General features: G+C 41.9%; 1 protein-coding gene across 1 annotated transcript; it reads left to right on the forward strand.

Moving 5' to 3' along the window:
• The first annotated feature begins 24 nt into the window (after window positions 1–24).
• Window positions 25–19,682, forward strand: ZNF180 (zinc finger protein 180). Its single transcript, XM_063110760.1, has 5 exons — window positions 25–96; window positions 3,028–3,116; window positions 11,831–11,905; window positions 15,915–16,041; window positions 17,188–19,682. The coding sequence occupies exons 2-5, from the start codon at window positions 3,066–3,068 to the stop codon at window positions 18,927–18,929; spliced, it is 1,995 nt and encodes a 664-aa protein (XP_062966830.1). The 5' UTR covers window positions 25–96; window positions 3,028–3,065; the 3' UTR covers window positions 18,930–19,682.
• Window positions 19,683–21,724: the final 2,042 nt, after the last annotated feature.

Raw genomic sequence — 21,724 nt, forward strand, 5'->3', positions numbered from 1 at the left:
TTTGCTCAACCCCGAGTTCGTCCTGCCGCATGGCCGTGTCGGGCATTTTGAGGCAGTGACAGGCCTGGCCTGGGCTGTTGGCCCGTGGACGCCCAGGTTGGTGGGGTGGGGGTGGTGGTGGTGGTGCTGGGTGTCCGATTAGCGCATGCGTAGCGGCTAGGAGGGAAGCTGGAAGAGGCGGTGAGTATGGGTGAGCGACCTGGCGTCTGCGCGGCCGGAGCTTTAGACTCGGGTTGGTGGAGATACTGAGGCAGCTGTAGATTCCGCGACTGTGCCCTGTGCGCATGCCTGGTTTCTTGGTCGGGTGGTGCTCTTGTCTGGGGCCTGAGGATGCTCAGGTTGGTGGAGGAGAGGGTGAATGCGTTGATGTAAGGGAGATACTGAGAACCCCCCTCCTCCAATGCTGGGCCTATTTAGTGGAGGGCCCGAGGACGTGCAGTTTGAGGCAGTTGACTCAGTTGCAGATTCTGGTTGCTGGAGGAGTGGGGTTGTGCCACTGTCCCTATACTTTCGAGCAGGCATTTGGGTAGGAAGCACCAGGCGGGAGGTGAGATTCTGGACAGGTGGCTCTGGGACCCTGCAGCAGATACCGCTCTTCTTGCAGGCCAGGAGACGCTCTGGTCGGTGGAGAGACCAGGTTGGAGTTGCAAATTCTTGCCCCAGGAGGGGCAGTGTTGCTTTAGCGAACACTCAGTGGAAATCACTGATAGAAAACTCCCAGGCTGAAGGAGGGTACCAGGACCTAGAGGCGGATTCTGGGCAGATTGCTCCCTGCACAAGTTCGGTGTTTCTGAATGGGAAGCAGGAACTTGGCTTAATAATCCTGGGATCCACGTAGGATAGTATAGAGCCCTAGGGCATTAAAGTTTGGAGTAGACGCTGGGTTGGAGGCACAGAATCTGAGCCCAGGAAGGACAGAGATGCAACAGCTGCCATCAAATTGACAGCCGTTTGGGGAGAAAGCAGGATGTTACCAGCATCATAATGAAGCAGGTGTTCCTGGGACCTTTGCTTGGGCAACTCTGCTTGCAGGCATGAGAATGCCCTGCTTGGTAGAGCGACAGAGTCTGGGCTGCAGATTTGGGCCTGGAAGGGGCTGACTCTGCATGACATCCAGATCCTCATATTTGGGCAGGAGAAGGCCAAAGGCCCGGTTCCCATGGATGCTGCTCTGTCATGGGTTGAGAACTCCCAAGCTGACAAGTGCCCACGTCCTGGGTCTGGTTCTGGATCTCAGTGCTGGGGATACTGTTTAAATGCTCTGGTGTTCTGGCTCATGCAAGTAGTGGAGCAGGTGACCCCAGAACCTGTGCAGTGGCTTGTGAATGTCTGAGGTGTTCCAGGTAAGTTGAGTGGAATGGGGGATGTAGATTCTTATCTCAGTAGCAGGGACTGCACAAGACCCCCAGACTGGCAGAGGGCTGTGGTCCTGGATGCAGTTTTTCAATGTGAACCGGCTCTGTGGGTGTGCCAGTAAAAGGAGGGAGCCTGGGTGGGTGGCCTATGTGTAGTGGCTGCTGGTTTAGAGGCCTGGGAGCCCCAGTTTGGATATGCAGGCTTCGGTCTTAGGAGGCACAGGACTGCTGCAGCTGCACTCTGCACATGTGCTGGCATTTGGGCTGAGTGGGGAGGCCTGGTCAGTACTAGGACCCTTGTACTGCCTGAGGATGGCCAGATGGGTGGAGGGAGCAGATGCAGATTCTGGGTTGCAGAAGGTAAGGCTGCTCCAGCATGCTCTGTACACACACACAGGTATCTAGGTGGGAAACAAGAGGCTGGTGGTGGGTTTTAGACAGAGGATGCTGGAGTTTTGTGCAATAGTGCTTTGATCACAGCCTGATGATGCCCCGGTTGGTGGAGAGACAGATGTCCCTGAGCTGCAGGTGCCCAGGAAGGTGTTTGGGCAGGAATCTGGCCAGGTGCAGCTCAAGTAGGGGTCTGTGGAGGTTGGTGGAGGAAACTGAGTTTTGGTGCAGTTTCAGGGTGAAGCTACATTGTGAACTCACACTGTGCTGTTTGAGTGAGAATCTGGTTGGGGCAGGGTGGTGGGTAAGAGGGCACGGGGTGGGATGCACAGGGTGGTATTTTCCAGTGGTAGTCTCACGCCCCAAAACCTCTAGTTGGTACAAAGACAGCAGAGCTACTGAGATACAGATTCTGGGCTTGGAAGGTGCTGCCTTTGTCTGGCATGTGTTGGTGTCTTTTGGAGGCCCCCAGACATATATATGCAGGCTCTTGCAGTTTCAGGCCTGAGGACACCCAAGTTGGTGAAGGGACTAGGTAAGATCGACAAATTAAGGGTGTCGAGGTGGGAATCTGGGCTGGTGCTGTTGTGGTGGAGGCCAGCGGAGGGACTGCGACTTGGGTGCATCTGAGCTCTGTGCATGCGCTACTTGGCTATTTGAGCAGGAAGTGGGAGGTGATCTGCAGCTGGGTAGCTGAAGGGATAGGCCTGGCTGATGGAAGGGTAGGATTGGTCTTAATTACTGAATCAGTTCCTAGGAGGGATGGGGCTCTGCCACTAGCTTCATGCATTTAGTTGACTTTGGGCCATCAGTCCCAGAGCCCTGCTGCTGGCCCTAGGAAGAGGTGCTGGTTTGGGGCTGCAGATTCAGGTTGGGGGGGATGAGGAGGGGTGCACACTGGGGAGTACCTGATGTGCCATATGTGATCCCCGGACCCAGTGGAATAGCTCCACTGATTGGTGCTGCATATTTTAGTGGTGGGTAGAAGGCCTGTGTGGGCATGAGGTAGGCTTACAGGTAGGTGGTCTAGGGGCCCAAGATGGTGGAGTAACCAGGTTGGAACTGTAGAGGCTTGGCTTGGGAGAGGGAATGAGGAACTCTTGGTGTGTACACAGGTATTTGGGCAGGCATCTGGGCAGGAGCCTCTAGAAGCACACTTGCTGTGAGGAATGCATTCTGGGAGCAGAGACTAATCCATTGGGGAGTTGAGGGGTGGGGGGCAGATCAATGCCAGGGGACCTGCACGAGTGTGATGTACCCAGAGTTTCTTCTCTCACTGCAGCTCAGGACCTCAGCATCCTGCCTTGCCTGAAGGAGAGCATGGAAGAACAGGATGAGAAGCCCCCCGGGGCCCTGAAGGACTACATGCAGGTGAGTGGAGCTGCCCTTCCCCTGAGAGCCCCAAAGCTGGCTCCCAACCAAGCCTCACAGCCTGAGCCCCTGGGCTTGGGAGGCTGGCACTCTCCCAGCTCTCTTTGCAGCATTTTAGGGGCTTTTGGTCCCTCATTGCCAGGAGGCTTCTAACACTTATACATTAATATATTTTATGAATCTCTGCTGCATTTTTACATTTTTGGCCCAGATAACACTTTCTGGGAGGAATTTGGCATCCTGAATCAAAAGCTCTTAGAATACTGATTCCCCTTTGGCCAGTAATTCACAGCTTTGTTTGAGAATGAACAATTAGAAATATATTAAGTGTGTGATGAATTATGGATAGTCAAATGTTAAGAGCAGAGTTAAATGAATTATGGTAAGAATATGAAGTGGAATATACTGTAGCCATTGAAACTGATATGATATTTAATGACAGAAACAATTATTTATGATCTCTGTTAAGTAAATAGCATTTAAAAATCACCACCTTCTTAGAAAGAGGTATAGTGTGTGTATACAGAAAATATGTTAGAAGACTATACACATGCCAGTTAAAGATTATCCTGGAAGTTACTTCACAAGTCATTTACTTATCTGTATTTTTGTGCTTTTTAATAGTGCATTTTAAAGTTAAAAATTAACAAAGCATTTTCCAACAGCAAATATTCTTTGAAAACATTTAATCTCATAAAAATGTTAAATTAAGCTTCCCTTTCCCCTTGCTGAACAATTCAGTCCTGAAGCCATTAGGTGGGACAGAGAGGAGGGCCACCTGCTGTGGGGTGTCATGGTCTGATCTGGGTGAGGAGGGTGTCCACGTGTGGGGGTGTCAGTGACTCAGTGGGATAAGGAGGATATCCACATTGCAGGATGGAGGGCGGCACTGGGAGTCAGAGCCCAAGTGGGGTGAGGCCAGTATCCATATGGGGGAGGGGGATCTGGTGTGGGGTGACGGGGCCAGAACAGTGAGAAAGATATATACTGAGGGGTGACCCAAAGTGGGCAGTCAGAGCCCAGGTGCAAGAGCAGGTATCCATGCTAGGGTGGTCCAGCATGGGGTGTCAGAGCCAGAGCAGGGTGGGAAGTGCACCTGGGTTGGGGCTGGGGGGGGCACAGCCTGGCGTGGCATGTCAGAGCTGGAGCAGGTTGAGGGCATCCACGTGTGAAGGTAGCCCGTGGCGTATCAGAGCCAAGCAGGATGTAGAGGGCATCCACATGATAGGATGGCCTGACCTGGGGAGTCAGAACCCTAACAAGGTGAGGAGGGCCCTTGGCAGGGGGTGGCCTAGTGTGGGGTGGCAGAGCACATGGGCTGGGGAGAGCATGTGTGGGAGAGGATGTGGAGTGGATGGGAGATTAGTTATTTATAGAGAAGTTGATCAGATCAGTAAATGTAATATGGGAATGGGAGGCAGGCATCTCACCAGCCAAAGCAGAGAGGTACAGATTTGGAAAGAGGACACTAGAATGAACTCTGTGGTGTTCAGTGGGAATTGGAGGTATTGATGTGGGCTCATGGTTTCAGGTATACATAGACGTGGAAATATGTAGCGATGTGTGCCTGCGTGTATTTTATGTATGTGTGTGCACATGCATGTACAGATGTACACACATATATTCCCTATCTGTCCACTATGAGGGTCTCGGAGTGGTGATATCCCAGTACCACTGCGCACATCTAGTGCTCAGATTTAAACTTCTAAATATGCCACAAGTTTTATGGGTTTATTGTTAATAGGTATTTAGTGTTACCTTTTTTTGCTGTTACAAATAGCTTTGCTGTAAATGTTTTTGTATATGATTCCTTGTACACATGTGCAAGAGTTTTAGAGGGAATTATGCAAATATAAGCTTACATTTATTTATCAAAACTACAGGTAAAATGTGTTTTGATGTGACCATTGGTATTCTAATTTAAGCTAGTGACTTTAGGTGTTTTCTAGGAATCTTAATGGTCCTTCTGCCATTATCTTCTGTTAGACAACTGAGTTAGCAGTCTGTACACTATAATACCACTTTCATCACATATTTGTCAGTTGTCCAACCAGTGTAAGGCCCAGTGTGAGGCACTGGGGAGAAAGCTGAAGCAGATAGCCCTGCCCTGCATGACTTAGTTCTTAATAGCAAGAAATACGCTTCTTCTGTTTTCCAAGTCTGCATTGGAAAAGCAGAAACATTCTCCTTCTTGTATTAGTTTTCTATTATTGCGTACCCCAAAACTTAGCAGCTGAAAACAACCGACATTTATTTTGTCACAGTTTCTTCTAGGGTCAGGAATCCTGGGCCGGCTTAGCTGGGGTCCCTGATGAGGTTGCAGTGAAGTTGCTGGCTGGGGCTGCTGCCTTCTGAAGGCCTTGCTGGGTGGGAAGATCTGCTTGCAAACTCACTCATGTGGCTGTTGGTAGCAGGCCTCAGTTGTATACCACACAGCCCTCTCTCCAGGGCTGCTTATACATAGCAGCTGATTTCTCCCAAAACAAATGATCAGAGAGAGAGAGAGAGAGAGGAAGAAGGAGAGGGAAAGGGAGGCAGGGAGGGAAGGGGAAAGAGAGAGAGAGCGCGAGAGAGAGAGACCGAGAGAGCGAGCGCAGGAGCGATTAACTGAGCACAATCAAGACAGAAGCTACGGTGTCTTTTATCATCTGATCTCAGAAGTAACACACCATCACTTCCTCTGTATTCTGTGGTCACAAAGACCCTCGTGGTACCATGAGGGCAAGGACTACACAAGGATGTGAATGCTGGAAGGCAGGGGTCATTGGGGGCCACGTTGGAGGCTGGCTACCACACTTCTCTTCTCTGAATGTTCTCTTGTTAATTTTAATTGTTATCAGCAGATGCACAGGTCCTCGATTTGGACTTGAAGGATATGAGAGCCCTAGCAGGGAGGAAGAAGTCTAGGGGGCCCAAGCCTTGGCTTGGCTTTTAATGAAGGCCATACGTCCAGTGAGCTGACCTAGGAGGAAACTGTCTGGGACATCACCTGAGGGCTTTCAGTGGCTCATACACCTGGAAGTAGCTGGGCCAGGGAAGGCCTTGAGCCCCACCTGCCTTCAGGAACCGAGACCAAGCATCCTGCCAAGGAGATGGTAGAACCTTGCCCACCTACTGTCAATCTCCACACTCAGAGCCATGCAGGTTGTTGGTTGCCCTGTGGAGGAGGGTCTATTCTGTTTATTTGAGGAAATTGAGCATTATTTATGGATGATGGTGTGGGGTGGGAGAGAATTTTCACATGTGTGAGAACTAAAGGGACCCTCTGGTCAGGAGGATCTCTGAGAAAACCAGGCAGGGGAATCTTCCAGCTTTGTAGTTTGGGGTGGTTGGTTTTATGCCCTCTAGAATTGGTGATTAAGAAGCTTCAGGGCCTTCCCATGGTACTGTTTCTGTCTCATCCCTTGAGCTGAAATATGAGCTCTGCCTTACATCTCCCATGGGAAATAAAAGACATAAAGACACCATGGAGGACAAGTCTCCCTGTGTGTTGCCTGTGTATTCTGAACCTCCTCACAGTTGTGAAAGCTTCCCTGCCTGCACACCCCAAAGGCAAAGCTCCATGAATTGAGTTTGGTAATAGTTTTGTGGTTTGATTAAAAACTTTGTTTTATTGCCACAAGAATGCCTCAGTTTGGGAAAGGTATATTTAGTCATCTCTATTTACAAGTGAGCAAATAGCAAGTAGCCCTAGGTCTGATTTGACCACTGGCTCACTGTGAAGTGGACAGGTCACTATGTAATGGCTCTGCTTGTCTCTGTTCCTCTGCTTTGGGTCACACGTGGCCCTACCCATGTCACAGAGGGAATGGTTATCTTCTGCCCACATCTCTTCTCTCTGTGGAAGTCAACAGTCTAATTCCTGTTCCCATTCTGTAACTTGTGCAAAGAAAAAGGAAGATGCTCCTTCATGACATAGAGAAGTGATTCGAGCACAGAACACACAGAGAGTGGGGTAAAAACTTTAAATTCCTTTCATATGTCCCAAACTCTGCACATATCTCTACTCCTATTAATCTTATTGTGCTCCTACTTAATACTGAGGAGAATACAAAGATGATAAATAAATAGTTCTTTATGGTATTAGGTTTCATGACCCCAGAGAGAGATACAGAGATGAGAGTAACATGAGGAGAATAATTTTAATTGGTACAGCAAAGGTCCAATAAAAACAGCTAAGAAATCCTGAGGGAAGAAGAGATGGGGCTTTGTGCTATCTGTTAACACTTCCCGGAGGAAGTGGCATTTGATCTGGGTCTTGAATGATCAGACAGAATATAACAGGTGGGACAGTGGAAAGGGGAGAAGTTTGTATCAGGCGATCAGTGGACTTAAATGAGTTTAATAAATTTTATTACCATTAATTTCTACATTGGTGAAATATACATATCACTACTTTCTTTTAAAAAGTTTGGATGATTTTGTGAGATATTCTAAGTTGAAGTACCGTATGTATTATTAAAAATACTAGGCAAATGATAGATGAAATTATCTGAAGGAACCTTCAGAAGCTAAGATGTAAATACAGGAGATTTCTAAAATGGTCAGTAATCCAAAGTGCATAGAAGCTAAGGAGAAAGTAAGTGGGTGTCTGTGTGTGTACACACATGCTGTTGTGACAAGCTGGTTTTTGAGCATTTAGTTTGTGAGAGTAAGGTGGGTGGGAGTTGGTTCTGGGGGCTGATGCTTTGAATATTCTGAGAAGTGCACCTGACAGAGGTTTCCTTTAACCAGAGGAGGGACTTGAGCTCAACATCGATTGTGTATGTGACGGCTCAGGTAGAGCATTCCATGTCCCTTCTCTTAGTGGTCATTTTATAGTCAACATACATTTATGAAGTGCCTACTATGCGTCTAGCAATTAAAGCACAGTGAAACCGTGGTAAACAGGACAGACAGATTTCACTTCTTACAAAGCCCACTCTAGTGGAAGAGTTGGATAAAAAATCAAAGGTATGTGATGTGAAGAAGTAAAAGCAGAGTGAGGTGATAGAGTGGACTGCAGGGGTGGGGGCAAGGAAGGACATTTCATACAAAGTCTGCTGTGAGGAGAGCTCATCTCCCATTTGTTTTCTTGTGAAAACTTTTAAATGAAAAAGTATTGAAAATGGTTTTCATTAAAGAGAAGTTGCAACCGTATTCTCCAAGTAAAATTGTTGTAGTAGTTGTGGCAGACGAAGAACATTTTGGAGTTTTTGTTTCTGCAAGTACCTGCTGAGTGAGAAACATTAAGCTTGTCAATTCCTGGTATTGTTCCTTAACTCAGCTGTTTCTAAAAAAAATAATAATAACGAAAACTGTGTAATAGTTTAAAATACAGGGTAGTGTTTATAAATTTTCCTTTCTTGAGAATATTTTCTCGTTTCCCAGATATTTTTATTATAGGGTTAGTTAACATCTGCCTTTTAAGTTGTTAGAATTCAATATCAAACAGTTCCGTAGCAAGAGAAGACATGTTGGCATTCTTGTGTATGAGGAATGTGATTTCTCTTTGAGGATGTGTTTCCATAATGTGGATGGGCCAAGTCCATTAGCAGTTTGGGGTCAAAGCTTGTCTTGTAGCTCCCTTGGACCATCTGCAGTTTTGTTATTTTGGCATCATGAATTTTGTTTTTGTTCTTTGATGTTTTGGGCTATTTTGTAATGCACATGTAGCACTTTTAAGGCAGTTTAACTGTCCTGGTGTTTGTGTTTGGTAATAATGTAAGTAACTCAGTACCTAAGCTTTTTCATTGAGTCTTCTTTACATTGTGATAGCTCCAGCTCTTTGACTCCTTGTTGTTAACCTCAGTACCTGACCAGTAAAGATACAGAGGTGTTTTTAGTTTTGGTGAAATCCTTTCCTGTCTTTACGTACATTAATGCTAGCCATTTTTAATAACCCTTCCTACTGCAAAAGTGAAATTATCTCTGAGTTGGTAAGGGGAAAACTGACACAACTATGAGAAAGTACCATACTTTGTTTACTTTTAGTTTCTGATTCAGAGGCTTCTAAATAATTGAGGAATAGTCGAGAATCAGCAGTACTTGTTTTTCACTATTTGAAAATTTGTGTTGGAGCAAAGTATAAGGGTACTTCAAAAAGTTTGTGGAAAAATAGAATTAAAGATAATATGAATCTTTCCATGAACTTTTTGAAGACCCCGTGTATATACTCAAATGGACTGCCAGTTGACAGTTATGTGAATTCTTATACCATGTAGAAAAAACAAAACAAAACAAAACAAAGGACAGTACAGAGGAATGATCTTGTTGCAAGGTGATTTATAAAGAGGGAAACACTTAACTGGTTTCTGAATGTTTAATTAAAGAAAATAAATGCTATTGGAAAAATGGATATAATATTAAAACATAGACAATGAACCTGATCCTCAATTCTACCACTTCAAAAAATAACTGCTTTTGAGAATGTCCTTCCAGACTTTTCTGTGCATGTTTATATTTTGTAAAAATATATTTATCTTCTCTAGACTATTTTTCTTAATTTTTTCCCTCAACAATTTATTATGGACACATCTTCCTGTCATTTACAGTAGTCCTCTCTTATCATAGGGGATATGATCCAAGACCCCTAGTGGATGCCTAAAACCATGGATGATATTGAACCCTATTTATACTGTTTTTTCCTATACATACATACCTACGATAAAGTTTAATTTATAAATTAGGCACAGTAAGAGATTAACAATAACTAATAATAGAACAGAACAATTATTAACAATATACTGTAATAAAACTTATGTGGATTGTGGTCTCTCTTTCTCTCTCGGAATATCTTACTGAACTGTGCTCACCCTTCCTGTGATGATGTGAGACAATAAAATGCCTAGTGGTGAGGAGTGAGGTGAATGACATAGGCATTGCGATGTAGCTTTAGGCTACGATTGATCTTCTGAGCATACGTCAGGAGGAGGATCATTTGCTTTGGGAGATCCTTGATCATCAAGACGTGACGATGTGGATGGATTTCAGGAGCAGACGATGTTGATGGCTGATGGTGGGTAGCATCTGTAGGGTAGAGATTCTGGACACGGGTGATTCACATCCCGAGCAGGCAGAGTGGGAATGCATGAGATTTCATTAGGCTACTCAGAATAGTGCTTAATTATGAAATTAATTATAAAATTTATGAATTATTTCTGGAATTTTCCATTTAATATTTTCGGACCACAGTTGACTGTGGGTACCTCGGAAAGTGCAACTGTGGATAAGAAGGGACTACTGTAGTTGTATATGCAAACCTATCTCTTTTTCTCTTGGCTGCTAAATAGTATTCAGTTGTCTGTATGAAATGTAATTTACTTAATCAGGCTTACTAATGGACATTTAATCCCTTCCTCCATTTTGGCTATGATAATGTAGCTCTTAAATGAGATTTTTTGTTGATACATTTAGCTGTTCTTTCCTAAGGGTAAATACTTACAAGTAGATCTAATGGATATTACATTACATTAAAAAAAATTGTCATTAAAAAAAAGAAAGAAAACCAAAGACTGTACATAAAAACTTATGAAATCTAAATAAAGTTTGTACCTGAATTAGTATTTTAGTAATGTCAATTTTCTTGTTTTGACAAGGCACTGTGGTTATGTGTGATACTATCATCGAGGGAAACTGAGTGAAGCATACATAGGAACTCTCTATTCTATTTTTGCAACGTCTGTTAAGTCTTAAACTATTTCAAAACAAAACATCATTTAACTATATACATCTTGAATTCAAGAAGATTGTACCATTGTAAACTTCCATTAAGAGCATTTGAAGCTCTTGACCAGTGGGTCCCCAGGGAAGGAGTCATCAATAGACAGAAGAAACGCTCCATGTGGTTGAGATATTGGTTACATGCAAGTGTTTGTGCATATAAGTAAACATAAAGAGGATAATGGGAGCCAGAGAAGGAAAGCAGGAAGGCTAGAATAAAATGTGTTGTTGAATTGTAATTGGAAGTATCAGTATGAGTTTATTATATCTAATATGAGGGGTCTTCAAAAAGTTCATGGAAGGATCTGTATTTTCTTTTAATTCTATTTTTCCATGAACTTTTTGAAGTACCCTTATATAGAGAGATAAATAGGTGTAGAAATAGATACTCGGTTTATTTTATTTTAAAAGGTGAGCATCTTTTTATATAGTCACTGGTCATTTTATTTCTTCATAGTCGAGTTACATGTGCATTTTCCTTTGTCTATTTTTCTGATGAGGCTACCTTTTTCTTTTCTTACTGATGTGGAAGATGTCTTAGTATAGATTCTTATTCAGGGCGCCTTTATTGGAGGGACTTTTTGCTAAGTATTCTATGAAGTTAATTTGTTGATTTTTTTCCTTTATGATGCTGGCTTTGGTCATGCTGTATTCTATTTTATTTTCTTACAATTTAGTGATCCAGAAATTTAGGCAGGGCCCTGCTGGTCAGTTCTTTTGCTCCACATAGTGGCAGGTGTCACTCCGCTGCATTCAGCTAGCAGTGGGGCTGGTCTGAAAGATCCACAAAAACCTCATGCCCATGTATGGGGCCTCAGTGCTCCTCCAGGTGGTCCCCTCTTTCTTCACCTGGCTAGCTTGAGCTTACCAATGAGGGAGGGGCAAAAGGTTAGTAGGCGGGATGTGTTAAAACAGGTGGTATGTCCAATCCTAGCCTACTCAAAGAGGGAGTTTTGAGCTGTGACTTATCTCCCTGATTATTTTCCTTTTTCTCATCTGTTTTGCTTTTTTAGGACTCTCTCCTTCCTCAAGAGATTATTGTCAAGATGGAGGGAGAAGATCCTGGGTCACTGGCCATCCCATCCCAGGTAAGTTGGGCAAGGCTTCTTTCTTTACATTGAGTAGCGTGCATGGCTGGTTGGTGGCAGAAGCCAGATTGAAGTGAGCTGGGAAGTGAGTAGAAAGTGAAGAAATGGAGAAGAGTGGACACCTTCTCTAAGAAATTTGGTTATTATGTGTAAGACTGAAGAGAATGGGAGCTGCAAAGGGAATTTGAGATTGAGGGACCTTTGTTTTTGTTTTTTTTCTTTTTTAGTTATTGAAAAGATTTGATTCTAAGTGGTTACAGGAAGGAGTTAGTGATGAAAAAGAAGTTAATTATCAGGAGACAGAAGAGATAAACTATAAGGCAGAGTCCTTGGTTAGCACCAGAGGAATTAATTTAGAACATTTGTGAATAAATTGGCTCTATATGAGGAGAAGGATTCATATAGGAAGAGTGAGGTTGAGGGAAGCTTGGATTTTTTTTTTTGTGGAAGATCATATGAGTGTGAGGGTGGGAACTGGAATGGAGAGATGTTTGACAAGGATGGAAAAGGCTTAAAATAGTAATTTTGGATTAAGAGAGAGCAAGCCACCACATAGGAATACAGGTGCTCCTTGACTTATGCTGTCCCATTAAACCCATCATAAGGTGAAAATATTGGAATCAAAAATACAGTTAATACACCTAACCTACCGAATATCATAGCTTAGCCTAGGCTACCTTAAACATGCCTGCAGTTGGGAAAATTATCTAACACAAATTCTATTTTACAATAAAGTGTTGAATATCTCATGTAAAAGTATCATACTGCATATCTCTAGCCCAGGAAAAGATCAATATTCAAAATTTGAAGTCTGGTTTCTACTGAGTGCATATTGCTTTCCTCCCGTTGTAAAGTAAAATCATAAGTCGAGCCATTGTAAGAAAGAGGGTTGCTGGTCAGTCTGAAAGGATCATTTGGAGATAGTGACTGTTAATTTATAATACTCTATCAGCTGCTTTTGTGTTTTTTTCCCCCCAGTGGCATTTTGTACCCATTTTCCGTAGATAGCAGATTGATGATCGAATTTATTTAGTTTTTGTAATTTGACAGGACCACTTCCTATGGAATGGAAGCTCCATAGGTCAAGGGAATATTTGGAAGATTTCAAGAATATATTAAGTAGGTTAAAATGATCTATGGATTCTAAACTGAATAATTAAGATGGAAAAGCTGAAGAGGCCACTAAATAGAGAAGAAAAGAATACAGACCGGTAGATGGTAAAAGTAGACATTTCGATAGTGTAATGGCCCCAAACCATTGAAGAATAAGATTAATTGCAGAATTAGAGTGGAGTAATCTGATGTTGTCATCAAAGTGTGAGCAGTGTTATATGTGTGATTCAAAAGGTGGAGTACTTTATTGTGATTTCAAGATCTGGGGTATCACCCGAAGAGTGGGCTGCTGAGGAGCAGTTCCAGGATATGAGAATAGGGCTAGCCATGTGAATTGAAAACTGAGAACACAGTCTCTGAAGTGCAAAGTTGAGGTTTCATTCCGCCTACCAACCACAGGCATGCGTCTTACTCTCTCCAGCTTTTTTGTTTACTGTATAGAAAATGGTGCTGCTCATTGTATTTTCTCACAGGAGCCTTGTGAGAATTAAATGAATGATAATCCATGTGACATGTTAGCACACTCCCTGAGGCCACACTGGTACTGCGTGAAAGTTCTTAAGTGCTTCATTAAAGTCAGTTATTTTTATATTATTGGCTGACTATATAAGTGGATGCTATGGACAAGGCAAGATGAAACAATACAAAATCTTGTATTAGAGGATAAATCCTAGGTACAAATAAGTCTTCAGTGGATGGGAGTGGTGGTGTTCAGGAGGTTGGTAAGACAGAGCTCCTAGAAGTGAGGTAAATGGCATGAAATTTCAGTGTGACAGAGAAGACACACCCTCCCTGCTCTTTGATGCTGAGATCCCTGGGATGGAAGATCATGACCATGCTCAGCCCATGAGGACTGAGGAGGAGGGGAGTTCTCAGGGGAAGTGTAGGTCTCCATTAACACAGGGATGTTGACGGTGTAGTATTTCATTTTTATAGAAGATGAGTTTTGAGGGCACAGTCGAAGAGTTTGGGAAGAAGTTTTGGGGTGTGGGGAGTTTGGGTCATGTGAAAGGAAGAACAGAATAAGCGGGATAGTGGTCCAGAAAAGCCAGTATCTACACATTGAAGGACTTTTTCATATGAGTATGTGATACACTTTGTGAGGTTCAGGTGAGGAGAGGACTTGAATCAGAATTTGCGCCAGGGTTATTTTGATATATTAGAAAGTCTATTGATACTGTTGATTCACTTATTGAAATAATGTACCAAATTAAATTTAATAACTACTGCGCATCAACACTATGCTAAGCACTGGCGCTACAATTGCAAACTATAAATATCTGTCTCTGCCCTCATGGATCATGGCCTAGTGACAAAGATGACCATTATGCAAATAATAAGAAAGTGTAATGATATAAGTCCATGGGGCTTTGAGAATATATAGGCAGTGGTGGACTTGGGGGTGCTATCTAGTCTAGTATTACTTATTTGACATTTGAACGAGCTTCATATTAAAGTGACCTATGTTATAGCAAATGGGAGTGTTTAGTAAAAGGAAGCAAGCATAGATTAGAGGTTGAATGTTCAACACAGGTGGCAGCTTGCAAATTATATTTCTGAATTCCATTTTAGGCTAACTATGAAAAACTTTGAGATTTTGGTGAAATTTATGGGCCCTATCTTAGAAAAATGCATATACAGCAGCATTTTGTGTATAGTTTCATGGGATTGAGGACCCTGTATCCTATTCATGAACCACAGCTTAAGAATGCATGGTCTATTTAAAGAGGCTTTAGTGGCAAGAGGCATTAGACTTCCCTGGCACTTGTTGTCTTTGGGTAAGGACAGGTCACTCTCAGCACTTCTTTTTTGGATCAGAATTCCTGTAGTTTTGGGATAGGCCCTTTCCTGCTTACAGGAGGCAGTCCAAGAGACCCCATATATATGGCCCTAATGACAGTGAATGTTTCCTAAAAGGCCCTGGTGTGCAGCTCTGAGTGTGGACAGAAACAACTGTTATCTGGAAACTACAGATTCAGGATAAAGGACACGTTGGCTGTCAGGGTTCTCAGGCCTAATAATCCTAGTAAAATTTGACAGCTGTTGTTGTTTCATCAGTAAACTCTGCCCATGGCTTTTCATATATCATCACAATTAATTCACTCAAAAACCCAGTGAGTTGGTTATGATTAAGCTTAATAAATAGAAATGAAATAAACTTACCATTAAAAGACAGATTGTTAGATTAGATGTATTTTTTAGTCCAGATATATGAGTATGCTCGTTATAGGTGAGAAAACCTGAGACTCTTTTCTTTTAAATCCAGTGCTGTTAACTTGTACATATTACCTTTCACTGGGGCCCTCATTTCATCTTGTATCTCAGGCATTAACAAAGTACAGCTTGTGAGCCAAATCTGGCCCACTGCCTGTTTTTGTAAATAAAGTTTTATAGTAACATAGCCACACCCATTTGTTTATATATTTTCTGTGGCTGCTTTCTTGCTACAGTAGTAGAGTTGAGTAGTTGTGATAGAGACTATATAGCCTGCAAACCCTAAAATATTTACCATCTGGCCTTTGAGAGAAAAAGTTTTCCCACCCCTGTTCTTTTAGTTTCTTTGGAATTTGGAAGGACTTCTTGAGTGGGAATTCTATGTTCACCAGTGCAAAAATCAGAATGAGCATGTTCTTTAAGGTGGACAAGAGGGAAAATTATTAGTTTTTGTCTGATGTTACTCTTTGGGGTTGTAAAGACAGATGCAACATCTAAAACCCAAAGGGGCTCACCTATAAGGCACCTATACCCCTTGACTAGAATCCTTTGGACACTGACAGTCTCAGGACAGCTGCAAGGTCAGCAGGTTTTACTTCTTCTATCTGTCAAACTTTTCCTCCTCCATGAACACTGGAAAGAAATGATGCCTGGCTGAGCAGGAATGTGTGTCCTGTTTTAGGAAGGAGTGAACTTCAAAATTGTGACTGTGGACTTCACTCAGGAGGAACAGAGCCCTTGGAACTCTGCTCAGAGGATCCTAGACAGAGATGTGGTCCTGGAAAACCACAGGGACATGGTCTCTTGGGGTAAGAATACAGTTCTTCTTAACGAAGGTCTGTCTACTAAATGATTTCACATTACCATTGATTAAAGGGCTGTGGGATTCAGCAGCCAGAATGATTTTGGCCACACAGAGACTGGGTTTGTTCTTTTCATTTCCCAGTGAAGATTAATTTTAATTTGTAGGGTAGAAAAGGTACAACTTCTTGGGCTTGAACTTGTTCAATTTTCATTGTTCCTAAAGGCCAAAGGCTGGTATCAGATTCTGCAGTGATTTTTCTTTTGTCTTCAGCCAGAACACCCAAAGTTTTATATCTTTCCCCTTCAACTTTTCCAACCTGACACAACTGTTAGTTGGAGCAAGAAGAAGAATATAAAAAGAATTTCCCAATGCATGTGTCCAGGTAAGGACCAGACATGCATAGGAATCACTACAGGCATAGAAGGTTTGTTTGAAAAATCTTCATAGAAGATTCCACATTTTTCTCCATCTCCCACCTCCTGGTGGACTCTATGCTTCTCCACTTCTTCCAGGTGTACTCTCTATTGCTTGACCTAGTAGCCACTCAGGCTTTTGCCTCTGAGCAAACCTCCATTCTCTCTTGGTTGGAATCACAGAAGTCTGTGGGGCCATATTAGCCCCTAAGATATTTAGGGAACTAGGGTAATAGTGCCCCATTCCTTTTCCTGAGTTTACAAGTGTTGTTTGCTTATATCGTACTGATACAGACCATGTTAGCAAGTTTCATGCCTCAAGAAATCTCTAGAAAGGTAAACACTAATTTCTGTTTCAGTGCAGAAGTGTCTAGCACTAAAGAGGGTGGAAAAGACCCGCTGTTTCTTTGCTGAGGATTGCAAAATTGGGTTGAGATTCTGTAGGTTCAGCATAGGTGGTCTTCTTTTGAATATGCAGGTATTTGGCATCTCAAGTTTTATTTTTTCAGATAAAACTATGATTAAAATAGTTCCATTTTAATGCCCTGTTATACTATTGGGCTGTGGTAGTTCTGTACTTACTGCTTCATCCCACTCTTTTGCTTTCTCAACCCTGGTTATAGGTCCATAGCTGAAAACAAATCCACATATATTTTGTATACTTTCTTGTATGCTTTATTCTACTATTTCAGCTCTGACATTTTTGGGGTAGCCTGTCTTATTTTGCTTTCTTTCAGACGTGGCAAGTGCACTTGGAAGAACAGAGTCAACTTCCAAGCAGAGTGTTTTTGATGAAGAACCATTCCATGGAGTGAAGATAGAAAGGTTGACAAGGGATGATCTTTGGTTATCTTCCTGTGAAGGAGTCCATGATTCTAAAGAGCAGTTGGATAATCAGCAGGATAAAGAAGAGAGAATTTTTCACGAAGTAGCATTCACTCAGAGAAAAGCTCTTATTCATGAGACAGTCTGCAAAATTGATGAACTTGAGAAGAATGGTCTGAATTCCAGTCTTCTTTCACCCCCGATGATACCAGTAAGAACCCATTTTTATAAACATGCACTACATGTTAAAAAATTCCCTCATAATTCTGTTGTAAACAGTCATCAGAAGATTGATGAAAGTGAGAAACTATGTGAAAATAATGAATGTGGAAAATCCCCTCAGAGTATTCACCTTATTCAGTTTACAAGAACTCGAACAAAAGATAAATCCTATAGATTTAGTGACAGTGCTCAATCTTTTAGCCATGGTACACCTCTAAATATACATGAAAAAATTCACGCAGGAGGAAGATTCATTGATATTAAGGAATGTGGGCAAATTTTGAACCACAGCATATCCCATAATGAACAACAGAGAATTCCTGTTGAAGAAAGTCTATATAAATGTAGTAAAACCTCTCAGAGTTCATCCCTTGCTCAAAACATGAGAAATCATTCTGAAGAGAAACCTTTTGAATGTAACCAGTGTGGGAAATCCTTCAGCTGGAGCTCCCATCTTGTTGCACATCAGAGAACTCATACAGGGGAGAAACCTTATGAATGTAATGAATGTGGAAAATCCTTCAGCCGGAGCTCACACCTTGTTTCCCATCAGAGAACTCATACTGGAGAGAAGCCTTATAGATGCAATCAGTGTGGGAAATCCTTTAGTCAGAGCTATGTCCTTGTTGTGCATCAGAGAACTCATACTGGAGAGAAGCCTTATGAATGCAGTCAGTGTGGAAAGTCATTCAGGCAGAGCTACAAACTTATTGCACATCAAAGAACTCATACTGGTGAGAAGCCCTATGAATGCAATCAATGTGGGAAATCATTTATCCAGAGTTACAAACTTATTGCACATCAAAGAATTCATACTGGAGAAAAACCCTATGAGTGCAATCAATGTGGGAAATCCTTTAGTCAAAGTTATAAACTTGTTGCTCATCAGCGAACTCACACAGGAGAAAAACCCTTTGAATGTAATCAGTGTGGAAAATCCTTCAGCTGGAGCTCTCAGCTTGTTGCTCATCAAAGAACTCACACTGGAGAGAAACCCTATGAATGTAATGATTGTGGAAAATCTTTCAACCGCAGTTCTCACCTAGTTATGCATCAAAGAACTCATACTGGAGAAAAGCCCTATGAATGCAATCAGTGTGGGAAATCCTTCAGCCAGAGTTATGTTCTTGTTGTACACCAGAGAACTCATACTGGAGAAAAGCCCTATGAATGCAGTCAGTGTGGAAAATCCTTCAGGCAGAGTTCATGCCTTACTCAACATCAGAGAACTCATACTGGAGAGAAACCGTATGAATGTAATCAGTGTGGAAAGACGTTCAGCTTGAGTGCTCGACTTATTGTACATCAAAGAACTCATACTGGAGAGAAACCCTTTACATGTAATCAGTGTGGGAAAGCATTTATTAACAGCTCTAAACTTGTTAGGCATCAGGCAACTCATACTGAAGAGAAACCCTATGAATGTAACTAGTTTGGAAATCTTTAAGTCAGAGTTTATTCCTTTTTCTTTCACTCTTTAAACATTTATTTTAAAGTGGTACACGTACTGGGAAGAACTAGTATAAAGACCATATATGTGGAAAAACTTTCAGTTAGCCCTTCATTATGGTATATCTGGAAATTTGTTCTGAAGAAAGGGGGAAAATCTATGAACTACATATTTTAACTTAATACTTTCACATGCAAAATCAAACTTGGCTAGTATGACACATTTCTACAAAAGTAAGAAATATTGGCACTTTTCCTTGCAGAAAACACTCAGACCTGAATCTGAGAGAAAACTATAAGATATGGAGTAAATGCCACTGGGGTAGACTTCTTTTCCCACTTTTAGCATTCCACAAAAATGGAATGCTAACACTGGTGGGTTTGTTGTTTGGAAGATTGCTGTCATTCTTAGAACTTAGGTTGGAAAACTATTTCATTGTATCATTTTACTACATGATTTCTCCATTACATTAGTTTGTAACCTATATCATACAGCACTTTCTGTTTCACGTGAAGACTTTGTAAAAATTAGGAAAATGGCTGTGATGAAGTGAAAAATGCAGGACATATGCACAGTAATAATCATTTCTAGAGCCATTATGATAATATATTTGTATATGGATCAGAACTGAAAGGGATTAGGGGTGTATCTTTTTGGTTTTTTAGATGATGTTGGGTCTTTTTTGGAATGTATGCTATAAAAACTATGTATTTGGAAAAACTTTCAGTTAGTCCTCTGTTATTATATATCTGGAAATTTGTTCTGAAGAAGAAAGGGGGAAAAAATCTATGAACTTCATATTTTAACTTAGCATTCCTTTTGGAATGTATACTAATTGTGCTATAATGATATGAGTAAAAATTAGTCAAAAACAAAAAAGAAATGCAAAGATTTCCTCTCCTTTGATCATATAGGAAAGACTGAGCAACCAGATAGTAAAGATCCCCCAGGGTTCTGAGATTCCCCTTTGGATTAGCAGGAGAAACTCTCTCCGTAGGACTTAGATTCCCAGGGATATTACTCATTGAAAATAAAAGTTCCCTGGAAATGGGTGTGAAAATTTAGGGCAGAATGGGTTCTGTATGAGGGATTGAGATTTTATGGCCAGTACAGAGGCCAAGTGGACTTACTTTCATATATTGAAAACAGTATAAGGGAGCTCTATTTTCAAGTATTTGTTTGTTTTTTGTTTTTAACACACATATTTGATTATGTTAAAATTCTGGATTATTTTACATACTGCTTTAACCTTCCTCTTTTATTTAACATTGTCATTCAGATATTTCAATTCAAACATATTGAGCACGTATGTGCCAAATACTTTAAGTTACCCGGCATTGATCAATGAATATGGAGCTTACATTCCCTTTATGTCAGTAAATATGTACATATTAACATCATTAGTTGGCATAGTGTTCTCCAAAACGAACTTTTAGTTGAATTTCACATTGGCAGGTAATGCTGGATTTTTAAGATTCCCTCCACTTACCTTTCCCGTCTGTCTTTCATCACTCTTTCCCCATTGAAATATTAGTAAATGTTTAGGTTGGGCTTCTCAATAAGACCGCTAGTTCCCTCCCAAATCCAGGCACCACCTCTTTTTCAGCAACAAAACACCTGTTTTATTTGGGGTGTCAGTGTGCCCAGCTAGAAGACCCCATCTTACAGACTTCCTTGTAGTTAGGTTAGACTTTCTTTTTAATTCTAGCAAAATGTATTATGTGGGACTCTCAGGAAGGCTGCATAAAGTTTATTTCACAGGGAGGGAGGCCCTTTTGTCCTTCTACTATTTCTCCTTCCTCAGGCATGCATCACAGAATGTGGATGTGATGGCTGGGTCTCCAGATGCCATCTTGAATCAAGAGGTTACTTTGAGGATAGAAGCCGCAGTGTGGAGGAGAAAGAAGCTGAAATGAACTTGCCTAGCAGAGGAATGCGTATCTTGAATTCTCTTATAGGAGAGAATTAACCTTTATATACTTGACCCACTGTTGCCCAGTTTCTTTTACTAATTATTCTGATTATTTAAAAGTCTCTGCTTGAGAGAAGTATGAGGTGGGAATTTATATCTTCAAATGTCGTGAGAATCAACAGGCCTGACTCCTTCATTTGCTTTTTTCCCCCACTTTATCCCCCTCAAGTTGTTTTTTTTGCCTCTCCCATGTAGTATTGTCTCTTTTCTCTGGGGTATGTTCTCTAATGTGAGAGTACTCTTGACTGGGAGGGTGTTGCCCTGGATAAGTGCTCATCACCTAAATTAAGCTTGCAAGAATGCTTTTAGTGAAGCAAGCTTTGTAGTTACTCTTTGATTTTTAAGATTCAATCATGTCTTTCTGACTTTTGTCCCTGAATCATGAATTGTAATCCTGTGCCTGAAGACTCTAATCACAGAAAGGTAATAAACAATAAGCTGAGAGCAGAACTGAGAGATTAGGGAATAGAGGTAAATTCCCTGGAGAAAGGAGGGACACCCTAAAGTGACATCTAATAGAGGTTACCCTTAGTAAATTTCTGTCCCAATGAGATGACCCTAAGTGGAGCCATCTCTGTGAGGATTAAGCCAAGGCATACCATGCCTGGCAGTGACAGAAGGTCTGGGGGAACAGTTGTTGATGGCTGGAAAACTGACTCCCCATCCCAGGAAAATCTGCAGTCAGTTCATGAATGCACAGATAGAGGAACAGCAAGTGTTCTCCATGCATTGGCTTTGAGGGAAGGCATAAAATTGTGAAAAACTCTCACTTAACAGTAGGACCTAAATAGGCTTCTTTTGCCCC

Source organism: Cynocephalus volans, chromosome 10, assembly GCF_027409185.1.
Source record: "Cynocephalus volans isolate mCynVol1 chromosome 10, mCynVol1.pri, whole genome shotgun sequence".
NCBI lineage: Eukaryota > Metazoa > Chordata > Mammalia > Dermoptera > Cynocephalidae > Cynocephalus > Cynocephalus volans.

Bases quoted from the DNA above. Each gene is read 5' to 3' on its own strand.
- ZNF180 (XM_063110760.1), top strand. From the start codon at position 3,066: ATGGAAGAACAGGATGAGAAGCCCCCCGGGGCCCTGAAGGACTACATG. The intron at 11,906-15,914 runs GTAAGTTGGGCA...GTCCTGTTTTAG, and splicing joins CACTGGCCATCCCATCCCAG to GAAGGAGTGAACTTCAAAAT. The intron at 16,042-17,187 runs GTAAGAATACAG...GCTTTCTTTCAG, and splicing joins CAGGGACATGGTCTCTTGGG to ACGTGGCAAGTGCACTTGGA.